A 16,694-nucleotide genomic window follows, 5' to 3' on the forward strand; every position below is an offset into this window, starting at 1 on the left:
ATATTGCCTTGGCTATACTGTTTTAATATCCCTCACTATAAGTATAGTGAGGGCATTATGCAAATGAAAAGAAGCAAAGGTAAGTTGAATTTACAATTTATTGAAATCAATCTTTGCAACCATGATTATTGTATTCAGTGATACAATTTTTTGTTCTTTATAAAAATTTGGATAATGTCTGATTCAAAAACACTCGGACTATATACTAAATCTTAAGTGATATATGAAACTTCTTAAGAAAAAAAAAAACAACTCATAGCCACTATTGGACCCATGGCACATTCTGAAAGATGTCAGAAAGTAGGGATAGCACTGTGATACTTTCCACTGAAAGTTCTGGCTCATAGGTGGAATTCTTCATTTTGAAACTTCCTCAGTCCTGGACGTTTTGCTGACAGGAAGTGCAGCTAGGTATGCCTCAACTGAAAAGCTAACTTTACCTTGACCATCTATGCCCCACAAATACTTCCTTAGGGTACTAGAGCCACTTTGAAGCAGAAATTGAAGGTGAAGTCCAAAGGGAAGAAAAGGAAAGAAAGAAGAAAAGGGGGGAGGGGAATGCTGATCCCTTACATCTCCCCAAAGAGAAAATCATATGAAACAGTTTCAGGACCCATGAAAGGATCTCATATCTCATATTTACAAATCATAAAATAATGTGATTCCTTTTGGGAAAAAAATCATAGAATCTAAATGTAGATGGCAATCACTAGATTATTATAATCAATATGTGACTAATATTTTTGCTTTGTTTTCCATTAAGGTGACATATTTGTTTGATAATGGAGGAACGGTCTTCTTTGCTATTTTTATGGCAATATGGGGTAAGTAAGTTCTTCTGTTACTTAATTCCTGGTCCTCATTTTCTGAGGCTACTGCTGTGTTTCTTCACACACACATGTGCAGGCACACATGTCCATTTAACAGTGAGACCTCTTGCTTTGTTTGCCCTCTTCACACATTCAGTGCTTCTTGGGGAATTTAACTATTGATCTAATCCTCTAGTCCCTAAAACCTCAACCTTCCTATACTAAGAAGTCTATTTTTCCTGCCGAAAGCAGGTGGTAATTAAGAACAAACTGAAACATATGATTGAAAGATGTCATATGAATCCAAATGACACTTATTGTATTTCTGCTTGTAAAAGTGATGCTCAAAAATTTTTGTTTGTGTAATATTTCCATTCATCAATTTTTTAACCTTATACTTTATACACTTAGAGATACAGAATCTATTCCATATATGATCAAGCAATGATACCTAATACATAATAAATCTTGCTCTTATTTAACATCTTAAAACTGTAAAAATTATGTACAAATATATGCTTTGGCTGACTTTTCCCCCCATGATTCTCATTGAGTCTTTAAAGCACCCAATTAATTGAGGCCTAAAATAAAACAGTTTAGAATTTCCCACTCTTTGAAGAGAAGTGATTCTTTTCCTGGTTAGGGTCAGTTTTCCAACCATGGCCCTGTTGAAGGCAATGTCATTGTCAACTTGGCAGCAAAAGGGTCTTACCATGGATGTGCTGATATAGGAAAGCTAAATGTACTAGAGAACAATCTCTCACTCCTATTACTTTAATTTCCCAGGCACAGAAACTCTGTATACTCTCTTTCTTGTTTTAAGTCAAAATTAAAAATAAATTACTCTTCCATTGTTCCTTGAAGAGAGTGACAATCTTGATGTATGGCATTAGGAGTATAGAGTTAATTAAATTATCAGGCAGGGCAGTCATGGTGAAACTCTTTAGTTTCACCTGATTCCCACAAACGTTTCCTACTAACAATAAAATAGACCAAAATACAAATTAAGGTTACTCAGTAGATGATTCAGCACAGCCAAAAATGGTAAGAAAGGAAACCTTTCAGATTATCATCTATGTTTCTGCTACTAGTCTCTTGCTTTTATGGTTCTCCTTGGCACAGGCCACATGACAGTGATCTTGCTTCAGCTTTTGGAGGATGGGTTTGTGAAAAGACTAGGATGTAGGCGATCATTTGCCGTCAGAAGCCTTTCCTCTTGGTTTTATACCGAGGTACGAAGTTGAGGTATGTCATCCATAGGAATGCCGTCACGTACATTTTCTCGGCCTGCTGGCATAGATGAATCATTCATAGTTGAGTTATAATAACTAGAGTTCCCAAAACTTGCATCATAAGGTTCCGGTGCATTGTCTAATCGCAGAACTAAAAAAGTAACCAAAAAATAATTATTTTATGGTAACAGTCTGGAGGATGCATGCTGAGGCATCTGCCAGACTATAGAAATTGTTCTAGATGAGTAGGTGAAGTACATCTGTTATATGGGCTTTTCAGACACTAGGTTTGAAATTTAAACGAGTGCATATTTTTCAATACACATATCTTTCCAAGACTAAGAGAACAGTTTAACTTGTAAAATAATTTTGCTGCCGATGGACCAAAAATAAAGGAAATAAAGGAGAAATCACAACAAAAGGAGAGCAATACTTTTCATGAAGAAGTATAGACATATGTCTCATTGATTTTTGAATCTTGTGAATTTAAAGCATTGTCAACATGTTCAGAATTTTTGCTTCTGGTGCAAAAAATAATTTTTAAAAAGTGAAGAGCATTAATTTTAAATCAGAGTCATGATTTTACTAAGTGTCTCAACATGTTTATGGTTGAGCCAGGGAAGATGGAGACAGAAGAAAACTATCTGTAAAAGCTTATGTTTCTTTATGATAGATCCTAGTTATCATGCACTTGACGTTTTCTGATTAACGTTATAAGAGATTATTTTTTACTTTTTTAACGAATAGCCAATTATTACTATCTTAATGATCTTGAGTTTATTTTCAAAGAGAACTTGGCATGTACTAGGTACCTTTAAATATTAAAGCAGTGACTAATTTCTAATTAGATTAGTGATCTAATTATTCATTTAGGTAGTCTCATATTCTAGCTATTCTTTAAGCCATCTGTTTACAAACTGGGTTCCTGGTAACCTGGGGGAGCTGTCTTGAAAGAGTAAAACTGGTGATATGATTGAGTTATTCCCCTCTGCCTCAATCACATCTTAAATTGTATCAGTTTGATAGACTGAGCTTTTGCTTCTGATAACAGATAAAGAAAAGATTCTGGTGTTAAGAAAAAACAAGGTTGGATACCCCTGTTTTTGAAACCCTATCCTTTAATTTGGAAAAGTGCCACTTTTTATTTTATATGGATTGCTGGAAACCCCCAAAATAGAATTAAGTTAAATTTTCAATTAACAGATTTGGTTCTGAAGATGAACAATATGTCAGTCATGATCTGAACTTATTAAAATCAAAAGACTTTCTCAACAGGATGTACCAGGGGCATTTAACTAGTTTTTTTGTTTTTGTTTTTGTTTTTATCATGGCAAGCATCCCTTATGTAAACCAGAAAACATATTTTTTTCCTGTAGTATTAAAAAAATGAATCAATCATTTGAAGTTATTTCATTTCTATTCTAATTAGTATTATTGCATTAAGAACAAATTCAGTGCTTTATTCTTAACAGATAAATTTCTTTTTCATAGATGCTATGGTTGGTCTTTGCTATCACATGAGTGAAAAATTCCTGAATTACTGTGACTTTATGTACCCAAATATACAACTCTTTATAGATTCTGTTTTAGAGACTTATTAAAATAATTGATTGAGGGCAACTGTATCTGTGTAAACTTTAGAAGAACTCCAAATTAGAATAAGTCATTGTTCAGGGGCACCTGGGTGGCTCAGTCTATTGAGTGTCTGACTCCTGGATTTCCACTTAGGTCATGGGATCAAGCCTTGTATCAGGCTCTTTGCTGAGTGTGGAGCCTGCTTGAGATTCTCTCTCTCTTTCTTTCTCTGTCTCTGTCCTCCTCAGTCCTCCCCACCCACCAACCTCTCTAAAAAATAAATAAAAACAATAAGTCATTGTTCAAATTCCTGCTGCTAAGAGATCCAACATGACAAAGAATGGCTTTGCAGTTAGTGCTAACAACACTGGCCATTTTTTCCTTAATAGCATGCCATTATCTTCCAATTTTATAGACATGTTTCAGGTTCTGGGATTTGGTTTATTTAAAAGTAATTGTGATGCAATGAACCACAGTTCCAAATGGTTTCCAAATTCTACCCACAGGTCCATAATTATTTTGGTTATGGTCTTTGAGAAACAGAGAGAGATCATAATAAATCTTTGGTCTGTTTTTGTCATATGAATCTCTGAATCCCTTCTAGGTAAGGTAGTGAACATTAGCATCCCTTTTTAATTAAAACCACTGTATGTAGTGAAGTTCTAAAAGTTGTTTTACCTGGTTCGTTTCTGTCATCATAAAGTCGCCGATGGGAAAATGAATCTGTTTTCCTTTTTCCGCACAGCAAGTAGCCAACAAGACTAAGTAATGAAGCACCCAGAATAGCACCTAAAATGGCCCCAAATACTACTCCTGTATTTTTATTCTCTAGAGAACAAATAAAAAATAATTAACAGATAAAGAAATAGAAAATAAATTTTCAAAGAAGAGAAATATATACATGTGGACTTTATAACAAAGACTGTTTAAACAATATATATATATATATATAGGTATATATATATATATATATATAGGTATATATATATATATATTTATTTAATTAGATAATGGTGATGTGTGTGTGTATATATTTTATGGAATACTGAGTATTTGGGATATATTGGCAAATATACCTCCCGATAAAACCACACTTCAAATTTTGAATTACTTTGAAATACTTCTTAGTTTTATAACTGTCTTTCTTTCCTTTATAAACAACAATAGTACTGAAATGCCATGTGTATGCTCCATTAAGATCTGATTTCTCTATGGACTGCCATATTAAGTTTTTAATCAATTCTGAGTCTCTAATGAACTTTAATGATGAAATGAACTTTGAGCTTGTTTCTATAATAATTGAAAAATAAAAAGCTAATGGGAATAAGTGGGTAATAGAAAATGAATCTACAAAACCCTAACAGAAAAGGCATTATAAGGAAAAAAGCAGTGTATCCTGATACAGGATATTTCCAGATACAACAAACAGATCATAAGCAAGATGTTTTCAATGTCTTGCATATTGAGAACAGATGTGTAGGTCTGGGGGTTCAAAATTTTACTCAATCTTCCCTTTCACCAAGTACCCTATCTTAAGCTAAGTTATCAATAAACTATGTAATGCTCCCTGAACTCATATTTAGTATATTGTATTTTCAGTTTAAAAAAAATTATTAATTAAGTGGATAAAATTAATTAGTTTTATTAATTAAGGGGTCTTATAAAGTCTGTAATTCTGTATTAAAGCCCACTTTTAAAAAAATCACCCATACACTGGAAGCTTTAGAGCAAAATTATTAATAAAATAAAAGTAAAGCAAAGTTAAGTAATTTTCTTTTGATTAAAGAGTAAAGGTAGGCATAAGTACATAGCATTCTCAGTATATATATTGAGTGTAGACAGACAAAAGAGAGAGAATATTTATTAAAAATCTTTCTGATGTAATACCAGAGGGGATACGAATAAGAGTATGTGTTAAAATTATAGCTAAAATGAATATATATGTACACAATGTATTAGTTGCAGTGCTATTTTAAAGCCTAGATTTCAGAATTTAAAACTTTTCCTGTAAGCTAACAACTTTCAAGTAGGAATGTGTATGTGTGATTTTGTGTTTACATCATTAATATAATCTGGAAACAAGTTGTATTGGAAATCATTGAATTCATGGGGGAAAAAGTATTGTTTTAAAAATTTCAGGAAAATAAACACTTGGTTAGACCTGAAAAAATAAAAGATTATGTATTAGATAACTTTTCTGCTTTACATTTGAAAGCTTGGAATAATCCCTAAATGAATTATTAACATGTTCCCATGAAACAATTTTCTTGTGACACTCACAGCTGTATTCAATTTTCATGGTGTTCATTAGGTACCAACTTAAAAATTCAGGAGGATCTTCTTTGGTTGAGTTTATTTACATGTAAAATATATATCAGTTTTCTTTTTTCCTGTGATTGTTCTGTGGTATCAGATAATTTATAAATTCATTTATTTCAATTTTCACATACGTATGTTTTTAAAGTTCAGTTTTATATTATTCCTGAAAGCATGGGAAATTTCAGGTAGCTTTCTAAGATACAGTGAAAACTGTTATCTAGCATCTCAAAACTGTACCACTACCTCAGTCTCTATTTCTTTTCAGCCTAACCTCTTTTTAAATTTGTCCCACTGTCTCCTTACGTTTCCATACAACAGTGACTAGTGCATGCTGACTTAAGCCCTAAAATCCCTTTACTATTTCCAACGAATATCATGGTCACCCCCTCAAAGTGAGAACCATGTGTGCTATTGCTGACTTCCTGGTTTTTTTTGTTTGTTTGTTTTTTTAATATGGCACATTCCTGAGATATAATCTATATGACTTAGTTCGAGATTCAATTTCACACAAAAAGAAAGTTAAATCCATTTATATTTACCTTCTTGGGGGTCTGATGTGTTTGAGAAGAGTTTTGAATTATTGGTAAACTTTAAGGTGGGCTGTAGAGTGGTCGTTTCTCGATAAGGAGTAAACCCTACGAAGCTATCACTGGTTGTGGTGAGCCATTCATCTGGTTCCGTTATCATGGGGGACGCAGACGTGGTGTTTGGTGCTGCAGGAAGGATGCTAATTGAAATGGAACTGTTGTCAGGAGTTTTCATGGTATCACTGGCTGAAGACCAAGTGAACTTTTCTGAAGATAGAGCAGATGTAGCATCGGGAGGTGCTGAGACAGGCTGAGGATTTTCGTCTGCTATAGATGAGTTCTGAGGCAATTTAGAAACAAAGCCTTGGATCAAGGGAGGATTTGTGGGAAGTGTAGGCGTGGATCTTGGATTCCCAGAAAAGTTGTTTGTCGATGAATTGCCAAAGACCTCTGTTGTTCCATGGTTTTTATTTGATGGATCCCAAAGAGAGGAATTACTTGTCTTGGGATTGGAGATTTCTCTATTTTCTTTATCTGAGCTTAAATTTGCATCACTTTCCAAAGGAACAGATGCATTTTGCATCGCTTTTAAGCCTGCTGCAATGCTTTGTGTTGTGTTTATTTCTAGACCTTCTTCCCCAAGGCTTCCAATTAGTAGTAAACTAAACATTTTTGAAATCAACAGAATTTTGGCTGAGGTCAACATTGTAGCCTTTTTTGGTACTGGTGTAATTAAGGGGAATCTGAAAGAAAAAAATAACAAGCATCTGAATTATTCAACAAAATAGTAAATTTTTAAAAATGGATCTACATTTTTAAAGTGATGAGGATTGAGACACCTGGGTGGCTCAGTAGGTTAAGCATCATACTCTGGATTTCCGCTGAGATCATGACCTCACAGTTTGTGAATTCGAGCCCTGGGGCTCTGTGCTGATACGGAGCCTGCATCAGATTCTCTTTCTCTCTCTCTCTCTCTCTCTCTCTCTCTCTCTCTCTGTCTCAAAAATAAATAAACTTTTTTAAATTTTTTAAAATGTTTTTATTTATTTTTGAGAGAGACAGAGTGCGAGTGGGGAAGGGGCAGAGAAAGAGCCAGACACAGAATACAAAGCAGGCTCCAGGCTCTGCCCCAGCTGTCAGAACAGAGCCTGTTGAAGGGCCTTGAACTCAAGAATAGTGAGATCGTGACCCGAGCCCAAGTCAGATGCTTCTCCAGCTGAACCACCCAGGTGCCCCCCAAAAATCTTTTTAAGTGATAAGGATCTAGATACATAACACTAAATTGATAATACCATACTCTTTGTTCTTAAAGTTTATTTTGTTTGGATTATGTACTAAAAGTAGAGTGAGTTCTATATTCTGTATAACATTTCTTTCTTCTTTCTTCTAAGGAAGTGCCATGCCAAAACTTTGTCAAGCCATACACCACTATTCCACTATTTGAAAGATCATTTAGCTTGAGACAAGTTGAAATATATGTATGAACTATGAACATATACATGGAGTTCATATGTATATGGAATATTATATATAGATTGCTAAGTAAAGCATTGTAAATATGGGACATGTAGAGCTGGCTGATTTGTTTAACCTATTTAAGAAAATATGTTCTTTATAAAGATGTAACTTGGAATATTTATGATGAAAATGATGTTGCTGATTGTACAGTATACATACCACTTTCAAGTGAATCAGTCAGGAAATCCACTTGAAAATATTTCACTAGCACCTAATCTGAATTATTTGAATTTGAAATTAACATCCCTTTTTTGACAATACTTTTCACTTCATGATGCCCTTCTTCCTATGAATCCCAAATTAGGGAAATTCAGAAAGACTTTTAGATTTTAGGATATTTTTTCCTTGTATCCCCTTACTGTGTAAATGAAGAATCTGGCTGGGAGCATGTGTGGAAAAATGACGTTGCCAGATAGTAGCAGAGTTGGGGGTTGAAACCCTTGCACAGTTCTCTTATCCAGGCATATCCTTCTGCATCTGAAGTGTGGAAATGCCACAGTTCACATAGCAGGATATAGGGACAAGGTTTTAAAATTAGATTTATATTAAAATTCTGACTTGCATTATGGATAACCTGTGAAAAATAATCATCATAATAAGCATCATCATCATAATCATATTGACCTCGCAATGCTGTTCTGAAGAGTGAAGATTTAAGTACAAGTACCTTAAACAATACCTGACCTAAAGTAAGTAGCTAATAGACATTAACTTCTATTTTTTTATTATTAGAATATAATTTCTGTGTCTTACATTTCAAAGGGTTTACAGTTTCGTCTTACTTGATCTTCACAATGATCCCTGGAGACCAAAAAAATTATGCTTGTAATATCTTAATTTTGCACAGGAAGAAACTGAGGTCCAGAGTGGCTAGTAATGAAAACTAGTGAATGGAAGAGTAGCACTGAAATCCAAGACTACTGACTCCAACCTAATTAGATGCTAAAATTTGAAAGATCGTTAATATTAAAATATTCTTTTAAAAACATTAGGCTATTCCTCCTCAAAGGATAGAGTCTGAAAACTGATATCCTGCTCTTTGAATTGTATCTTAGAGCTTATTTTTCACTAACAGCATCCAGGGTAGGGAGGTACAACTGCTATTTTTAAGGTCCAGTATTACCTACCTGCCTTTTTTTGTTTCTTTAAGGCTTATTTATTTATTTGAGAAAGAGAGTGTGTGTGTGTGTGTATGTGTGTGTGTGTGTGTGTGCGCACGTGTGCGTGCGCGCGCACGCTATGGGGGAGGGGCAGAGAGAAAGGGAGAGAGAGAATCCCAAAAAGGCTCCACGTTGTCAGCACCTAGCTGGACACGGGGCTCGATCCGATGAACCATGACATCATGACCTTAGCCGAAATCAAGAGTCAGATGCTTAACCAACTGAGCCACCCAGGCTCCCCACCTGCCATTTCTTAAGAGCGCTTCCAGAAATTTTTGTAATTATTTTCAACCTTAATAATTTTTTATTAGGGTTTGAGGAGCCTCAATGTACTCCCTTTGATTTTCTTTTAAGTGCCCTCTCCCTGATTAATAGTACCTTACATAGTGGTACAATTTAAGTATATTTATACTACATCCTGATATATATATTTTTTCAAAAGCTTTTAGTAATTAGTCCATACCTGTGGATTTCTAAGGCTTTACAAATATATGCCATACCTTATGCTTATCACTTAAAAAATTCTACTTAAAAGCCTAGGCAGACAGGCAGACAAGAATATTCATAGGAGCATTATTTATAAATGTCTCCAGCCTAAACATCCATCAGTAACAGATCAGATAGTAAATTGTGCAATAGTCATACATGAAAACTAACAAACTAGAGCCATGTACAATAGAGGTGATTATGACAAATGTAATGCAGAGCTCACAATGCCAGTTGTAGTGTGTGATTTCGTGTATGTAAAATTCAAAAACAAGTAAAACCTGTCAAAAGTTTTTAAAAGAATATTAAAAGTCAGGAATGTGGTTACTTGTGGGAAGGAAAGAGACAGTACTGATTAGGTAGCCATGGAAGGGACTTCTGTATGCTTGTGATACTGTCTCTTAACCTGGTAGGGATTACCTAGGTGTTTATATTTGTGATACTGTTCGTTTATATTTTTCACATTTCTGTGATAGCCAAGAAAATGGGTATAGGTCCTAAAAATGTTAACATAATTGGAAAACATATTACTATTATGCATTTATTAAGTCAGATGCTTCACATGTTTTCTCATTTAATTCTTACCCAAACCAATCAAACATACAATGAGGAAAGGATTGTCAATCCTGTTTTACACATAATTAAATGGGGCATTAAAAATGTAAGTAATTGTGACCAAGACCACAGAGCTAATGACTGAGAGATAGGGTTAGGACTCAAACCTCACTATTAAAGCTAGTAATCACTCAACTGCATAAAAGAAGTTACAAAGGAATATAGAAACTGGTTACAAAAGGATCTAGAATTCAGCTGCTTTTTAGAAACTTTTTCCCACCAATATATTTTTAGCACCGCTTCTCAAAATTGTATTATTTTACCCAAAGTAGTTTATAATACCATGACTGTAAACACTCGAAAACGAGGGCCTTCTACCTTAAGTACCTCTCAAACACACTAAATACACTTTTATCCCAATTTAAGAAAATGCCAGCAATCGTCTCTATGGTTCTGGGTGAACACCTTTAGCATATAGTTTACAAATTAACAAAACACAAGTTCTTATCCCCAGGACCTTTAGTTTTCACCAACACATTATTAAATGGATGCTCCACCTGGCACATTTAAAATACAATTCAGTTTAGTTTTAGAAATACTTACATGTATCTTTTCAGAAACATCCTTCTGTGAACTCTGCCAGGTTCATAGCAAACATTATAACCTTTCTCATTAATTCCAGTGGTCTGATTTCTTTACGAATTATACTTAGCCACCCATTGTGTCATTACTATACATTTTGACTTGCTTTCCCTACACCTAGGTTATTCTTTCGTCCTAATGAAGTGGTGGTCAGAGGGGAAAAAACAGCCCTTAGCTGTTCTAATTTTCTCATGTTACATGAGGAATGAGCTTTCACTCCCTTCCCGTAATGAGAATCCACGTATCAAGAGTCAGCAAAGTGAGTTTTGTTGTTCCTGACTCACTTTGTAACATTGAACCACCAAGGGGATCTCTCTACCCTTTACCCAGCTTTTGACTGTAACTTGAAAACCTAAGGTATCAATACCCCAAATGAGCCAAGGCTTCTGTTACTGCCTATAATTTATCTCGAGGGAAAAGAAAGAGAAGAGAGAGACGATGTATGTCGTGAATACTATTTACAGTTTATTCCAGTTAATGGGTAAGGCTTTTGCCAGAATCAGTTTATCCCTGTTGTCCCAGCCTGAAGCAGAGGACACTTCACTTCTGCTCCTTGTTTTCCAAGAGAAACAGTTTACACCTCTCACTCAGGTCCCTTCATCTTAAAGGGATAGAAGTAGGCAGGAATAGAAACCATCAGCTCCTTAGAATCTCAGGCCTGGGTTTTTGCTGGAGAAAAGACTAGGAAATGTCGGTTAAGTTCGACCCCATTCTGACTTAAACCAGACACACTGTAAGCAGCAAAGTCTAAAGGAGGTGATACAGATGCTCTGAAGGGCAGTAAAAGAAATCTGTGCTCTTTTTCTTTGCACTTTTCTCTCAGCCTCTCTCCATCTGTAGAGTTTAAATATTTCAACTGTGCTGTGTCCTTGTTATGTGAAGTTATGCTGGATAATGGTTGGTGTGCTCATGTGTGCCCAAGTTCATCTGTCAACCAGGTGCCCTGTGGAGGCAGACAGAGATGGGACGACAGAAAATACAATCGTAGAGCAAGAGCAAATCGGGAGAACCAGGTAGCATCATTCCCCTTCCCGGTCTTTGTCCCTTCTTGCCCCTAGGTGGGAACTCAGGAGAGGAATTTGGAGACTGTATAACACAGGAACCGAGCTAAGACCATTACAAACTTAAAAAAAAACTCTAAGACTAGAATTATTATAAAGGGAAGAAAAAAGGAGGATTTCCTTCCACTTTGTGATACTTGAAACACAGATTCTAAACCTGTCTGTATATATTGAACTATTTTTATCGTTTCTGGTAGTTAACAAATTTTAAAATATGCTTTCAGAGAGTATGAGTTTCACTTTTTAAAAAAATAATTATGGAACGCAGAGAAAATGAACACAGTTTTCTCCCCTGTTTTTTGGTGTTGGCACTAGAAAGTGGTTTCACATTTGAATTTTGTGTGGAGGGCTGCAGAGGTGGTGGGAGAAAATGGCAACCGTGTCCATTGAGGGAAACAAATTCACACTGTCTGTGCATAATTTTGCTTCCCCTTAAATGCATCAAGTCATTATTCTGCCCAGTCTTCCTGTTGTAACTGAGTCATACCCTTTTTCTACCAAGCTTTAAAAATAAGGAGGTACCCTGCGAGGTCCACCTATGCAAGGGAAGAGAAATGCTAGTTACTCTAAACTCAGTCAAATCCAACTGTTAAAGGATAGCGTTAGTTCAGGTACACGAAGGGGATAATAGAAAACCTGGATTCTGCTGTGAAATAACTAAACAATACTTGGACTGTGCTGCTTCTCTCTCGGTTGCTTTTGCTTGTTTCTTATTATAGATCTCAGGCTACAGATTAAGACAGATGGGTTTTGTTTGTCTTTGTCCCAGGAAATTCAGTCTGACATGCAGCCAATAACCCAGGCAGACCCTGAGTGTTACTCTTGAGTGGCCTTTACAATCTTCAACAGTATTTGCCGTTCCTAAATGAAAGCCACAATAAAGGAGGACCTAATGAACTATGCTCCTAGAAATGCCTCTTTCATAAAAGGGTTTTGAAAGGATGAGAAGTCTTAGTAGCCAGAACGGAGGATTGTACCTGAGGACCTTAGGGCATATCATTTACTCTTATTTGATTTAAAAAGAAAAGAAAAACATGACTTTTCCTTTAGGAAAAAAAAATTCAAGTTTGTGAACATAATTCTAATTAAAAGACTGGGGTATGCGTAAATCCAAGAAAAATATTTAGGTCACGATCCCAGCTCACGTGAGCATTCTTAGTCATAAACTTCAGTGCTGAGATAAATAATAAGGTGGAAGAGTATCAAGCTTAGAAAGAAAGACTGTCTCCAAAAGAAATATTCTGGACCCCAATTCCCAAGCTTGGGGTTTTCATCCTTCTGTTACATTTCACTGTCTGTAGAAAATGCCTCAGTAGATCAAATAGAAAGGGCTAAGCAGTAAATAAGCATCCCTTTAATTAAAGGAGCCTTTCACACAACCACAAACTGAAAATAATTTTAAGGAACTTTATCCACACCTTCATTCCATAAGATGTGTTCTGAAGCAACTGACTTAACAACGTTTTAGGTACCCAGTGACTGCCGGCCATAAGCACATAGCATGTTAAGTGAAATAGTTTACATACACAACGTTTTGCCAGTTTTTTTGATTAATAAAATCCTTGGAAAAATATACAGAAGCCTGTAATTCAAAGATTGTTCTTCAAAACCTGTCTTATTCTAGTACTTTAGCAAGAACCTTAAAGCCAAAATGCATAATTAAAATCTAAGTAATCAGTTTACATTCTTGCCATTTCCACTTTAGACATGTTGAAACTTTTACTAAGATCTGATTTAAGGAAACTCTCCCTTGTAGTCATGTACATTTTAAGTGAGGTTTTTATTTAACTCTCCAGCTGGTTCATCATGTAGCAAATTTGGCAGTAATTGGAAAAACTAAGTCACTTGGTGCAAATGCTCATTTGGAAGGTGATTACTTAACAAAACAACTACCTGTTTTTACAAGGATCTCCGTAACTACTTGCCAGAGTGGCAAAAGTTGAGCCTGCTTTGATTCTCTTTGGTAAATAAATGAGGGGGGGCAGGGAAGCAAAAGGGAAAAAGTAAGGGAGAGAGAGAGAAAGAAAGAGAGACGGAATCCCAGGCAACCCAGCACACCCTTACCTTCAGGTTTTGGAGGTATTTACAAACAGGAACTAAAATATCACAGACAGCTGTCCTGGCTGCAACGCGTCTGCCGAGGATTAGAGAAAGCAGAGGGGTGAAGTATGACAATGTCCCACTGGGCAGGAGGGTGTCAGAAACAAAATTTGGTGGAGCTGGCCCAATCTTGCTTGTGTAATAGAGCACCCAAGAACCTGACTGACCTGCTTCTCAGCTGTCAGCATGAAGATATCACCTCATTCAGGCCTTAAAAAAAAAAAAAAAAAAAAAAAAAAGCCCAACCCTCCAGCTTTCATAGGTTGGTCCATTTTGACTTTGAGGCAGGCTGGGTCTCTTGAGCGGTGGCAAACCAGGGGTCATCTGTTTCCTGCCCCAAATTAAAAAAAAAAAAAAAAAAAAGGGAGAAAGACTTTGGTAATGTCCCTTGGTGTATCAGGAATTTCTGGCGCATGCTGGCTTCCCCCTTTGCAGGTGAGGACACCAAAATGACTCATGGCCCGCACCTGTTGCTTTGTGCAAGTCCTATGATGTTTTCTTAGATCATAAACAAACCTGTCTTTCTCATAGTAGGGTACCAAACACCTGAATGGAGAAAACGTGGTGCGAGCAGTAGTGAGGGGCCTCATGTGCAGGGCACCAGTCGGTCACTTAACACAAAGTGAAAGAATGTGTATTGGCATCCTTGAGAAAGCTGTGAAGCATTCGGTTAGAAATAACCACCGGGACTGAAATGGGCTTTCTTGCTGACTTTAGGGGTTTGGGGAGAATGGCCACACAATCCTGAGTAATCCTGAGAGCCTTCACGTTTAAGTAGTTTCCATCCTGTGTTCTCTTTGCTTTTACTCTCAATTTAGAAGCTGAAGAGTTTCAGAAGTGCCCGGGCAATGCTTGATTAAATACGGGAGTTGAATAACAACCTGGCATGCTTCCTTCACTTCCTTCCACGGCTTATGAAAGGGAGCCGAGTGAAACTGTAGTTTCTGGGATATTCTGCACACCAGTATTTGGGGGCCAGCGCCAAGGCCCGTTGAGCTCAGTATGCCTAAGTTTCATGCTTAGTTTCTGTTGTTCAAGGAGATAGGTTTCCAACTGCTGAGAGAGAAAATGAAACTTTAGCTGGAGTACAGGAGCTTCAAATTGAATGCAAAGAATCTACCCAGTTAATTGGCCCGGGAAAGAACAAGGTAACGCTATAGTTTTAAATTTTCTGAAGCCCAAAGGCCCCTTCAGAGTTTCATTAGGAATTAAGCCAACCCCTAAAAAACATTCCCTCAAAAGATATTTAAGCTGTATCTGCACTGGTATGAAGAAAAGCAAGTTAAATTAAATCAAGCAACTGGTTACTGAGCAATAGCTTAATAGAATTCATTTGGTTATTTTCAGATTAGTCAGTTACTAGGAAAAAATCCAACTGAAAAAATATTTTATGTCTCTTGAGAGAACTGAACATGATTTGGCAGGATTGGGTGTGCCATACCCGTAGGGATTTTCCTAGATATGTGTATGAATATCATTACCACTTTCTGACTTGACCATAGTAATTATGGCCTATACCAGGCATGGAAATTATAAGGTACTTCTGCTATGCCTGTCTGCTTTCACTGTGTAAGAGTCCAAGTCATCTCCCATGACCCTCTTCTCTGGAGACTCTACCTATGGCCTCAGAATCCTCTTCATCACTGCTCTCCTGACAGCCATCACCAATTGATTAAAATGACCCTGGATGTAAACCCTATTTACCCTTCCTGTCATGAGCACATCTGGAAGTAAAGTCATAGCATAAAAATAATGCATATATTTAACACCTCAGTGGTTACTTAGCTCACTTGGTTGTGATCAGAAATCTTTGTGAAATCACCTGAGTTGGAGTTAAAATGTAATTTCTTGCCAAACAAACAAGTCTCCATGAGATACATTTCCAGGTATACACCATGTTCTAGGTAAGACCAATCCCATTTGGCCCTCGTTTCTCCAGAGGGACTCAACAGCTGTAAGAGACAATTAGCTGGCACTTTTATTAGCCAAGCCAGCTGAGATGACACATTGTGTGATGCCCTACCTATTTTTTTTTTTGTACTAACCTACTATGGTACCTTTCATCTGGCACTCTCCAATTGCTTCCCACCCATTAAGTCTCGTAATATATACTGGAAGAAGCAAACCTTTGTTTGTCTGAAATGGTAGAACTGATAACAAGTGGAGTTTCTAGAACACGAAGTTACATTATTGTCACCGATGGGTCTGAAAATGGACCCAGAATGTAGCTTGGGACCATGCCTCAAATAAAATTAAAAGATTGCTCTGGATCCAAAATATAAAAAAGATATTTTATTTGTATAAAAAAAGATACATACAAATCCTATAGCATCACATACCTGATGCTGATGTCACACATAGGAAATTTTTTGCAATAGATCATTAATAGCAGGTTCTGAGTTTGAAACAAGATATAAATTGAATTTATGTTTTGTCTCTCCCTAGGGGCATGGGCACTTTAAGAAAAAGAAATACTTGAATAATAATTAAACAAGCAGCATCATGGTTATATTATTTGAGGATAATTTAATGATATTCTTCAGAGATACAATGGAAATTGATGACTGGGAAATTCCTTATGGTTGATAACACTAACAATTGTTTAATATAAGCTTATTTTTTTTCCTGAGTCATATGGCATTATAATATGGTCTTCTTCATTTAACTGTATCTTTATGGAAAGATTAAGTGCTCCATTTTGTTGCTAAGG

General features: G+C 36.2%; 2 protein-coding genes across 4 annotated transcripts in view; one reads left to right on the forward strand and one right to left on the reverse strand.

The window, feature by feature from the left end:
- Nucleotides 1–16,694, forward strand: part of ANO3 (anoctamin 3) — a 424,570-nt gene that overhangs the window by 345,517 nt on the left and 62,359 nt on the right. For both annotated transcript variants that reach the window (XM_045484806.1, XM_045484807.1), the window contains one exon: nt 764–824. In XM_045484806.1, coding sequence (XP_045340762.1) covers nt 764–824 — 61 coding nt within the window. The remainder of the gene's footprint in view (nt 1–763; nt 825–16,694) is intronic.
- MUC15 (mucin 15, cell surface associated) lies at nt 81–14,191 on the reverse strand. 2 transcript variants are annotated; one of them, XM_045484808.1, is made up of 5 exons: nt 13,949–14,191; nt 10,785–11,766; nt 6,475–7,205; nt 4,295–4,444; nt 81–2,192 (listed from the first exon to the last, which is right to left on the reverse strand). In XM_045484808.1, the coding sequence occupies exons 2-5, from the start codon at nt 10,802–10,804 to the stop codon at nt 2,032–2,034; spliced, it is 1,062 nt and encodes a 353-aa protein (XP_045340764.1). In that variant the 5' UTR covers nt 10,805–11,766; nt 13,949–14,191; the 3' UTR covers nt 81–2,031. The 2 variants fall into 2 exon arrangements, with proteins under 2 accessions (XP_045340764.1, XP_045340766.1); XM_045484810.1 differs by lacking the exon at nt 10,785–11,766 and having other exon boundaries at nt 13,949–14,190.

Source organism: Leopardus geoffroyi, chromosome D1 (assembly GCF_018350155.1).
Source record: "Leopardus geoffroyi isolate Oge1 chromosome D1, O.geoffroyi_Oge1_pat1.0, whole genome shotgun sequence".
Classification (NCBI taxonomy): domain Eukaryota; kingdom Metazoa; phylum Chordata; class Mammalia; order Carnivora; family Felidae; genus Leopardus; species Leopardus geoffroyi.

Coding starts and splice junctions, on each gene's coding strand:
- MUC15 (XM_045484808.1), bottom strand. CDS start 10,804: ATGTTTCTGAAAAGATACAT. Junction 7,206..10,784: donor ATGTTTCTGAAAAGATACAT/GTAAGTATTTCT, acceptor TTTTTCTTTCAG/ATTCCCCTTAATTACACCAG. Junction 2,193..4,294: donor TGATGACAGAAACGAACCAG/GTAAAACAACTT, acceptor TTACTTTTTTAG/TTCTGCGATTAGACAATGCA.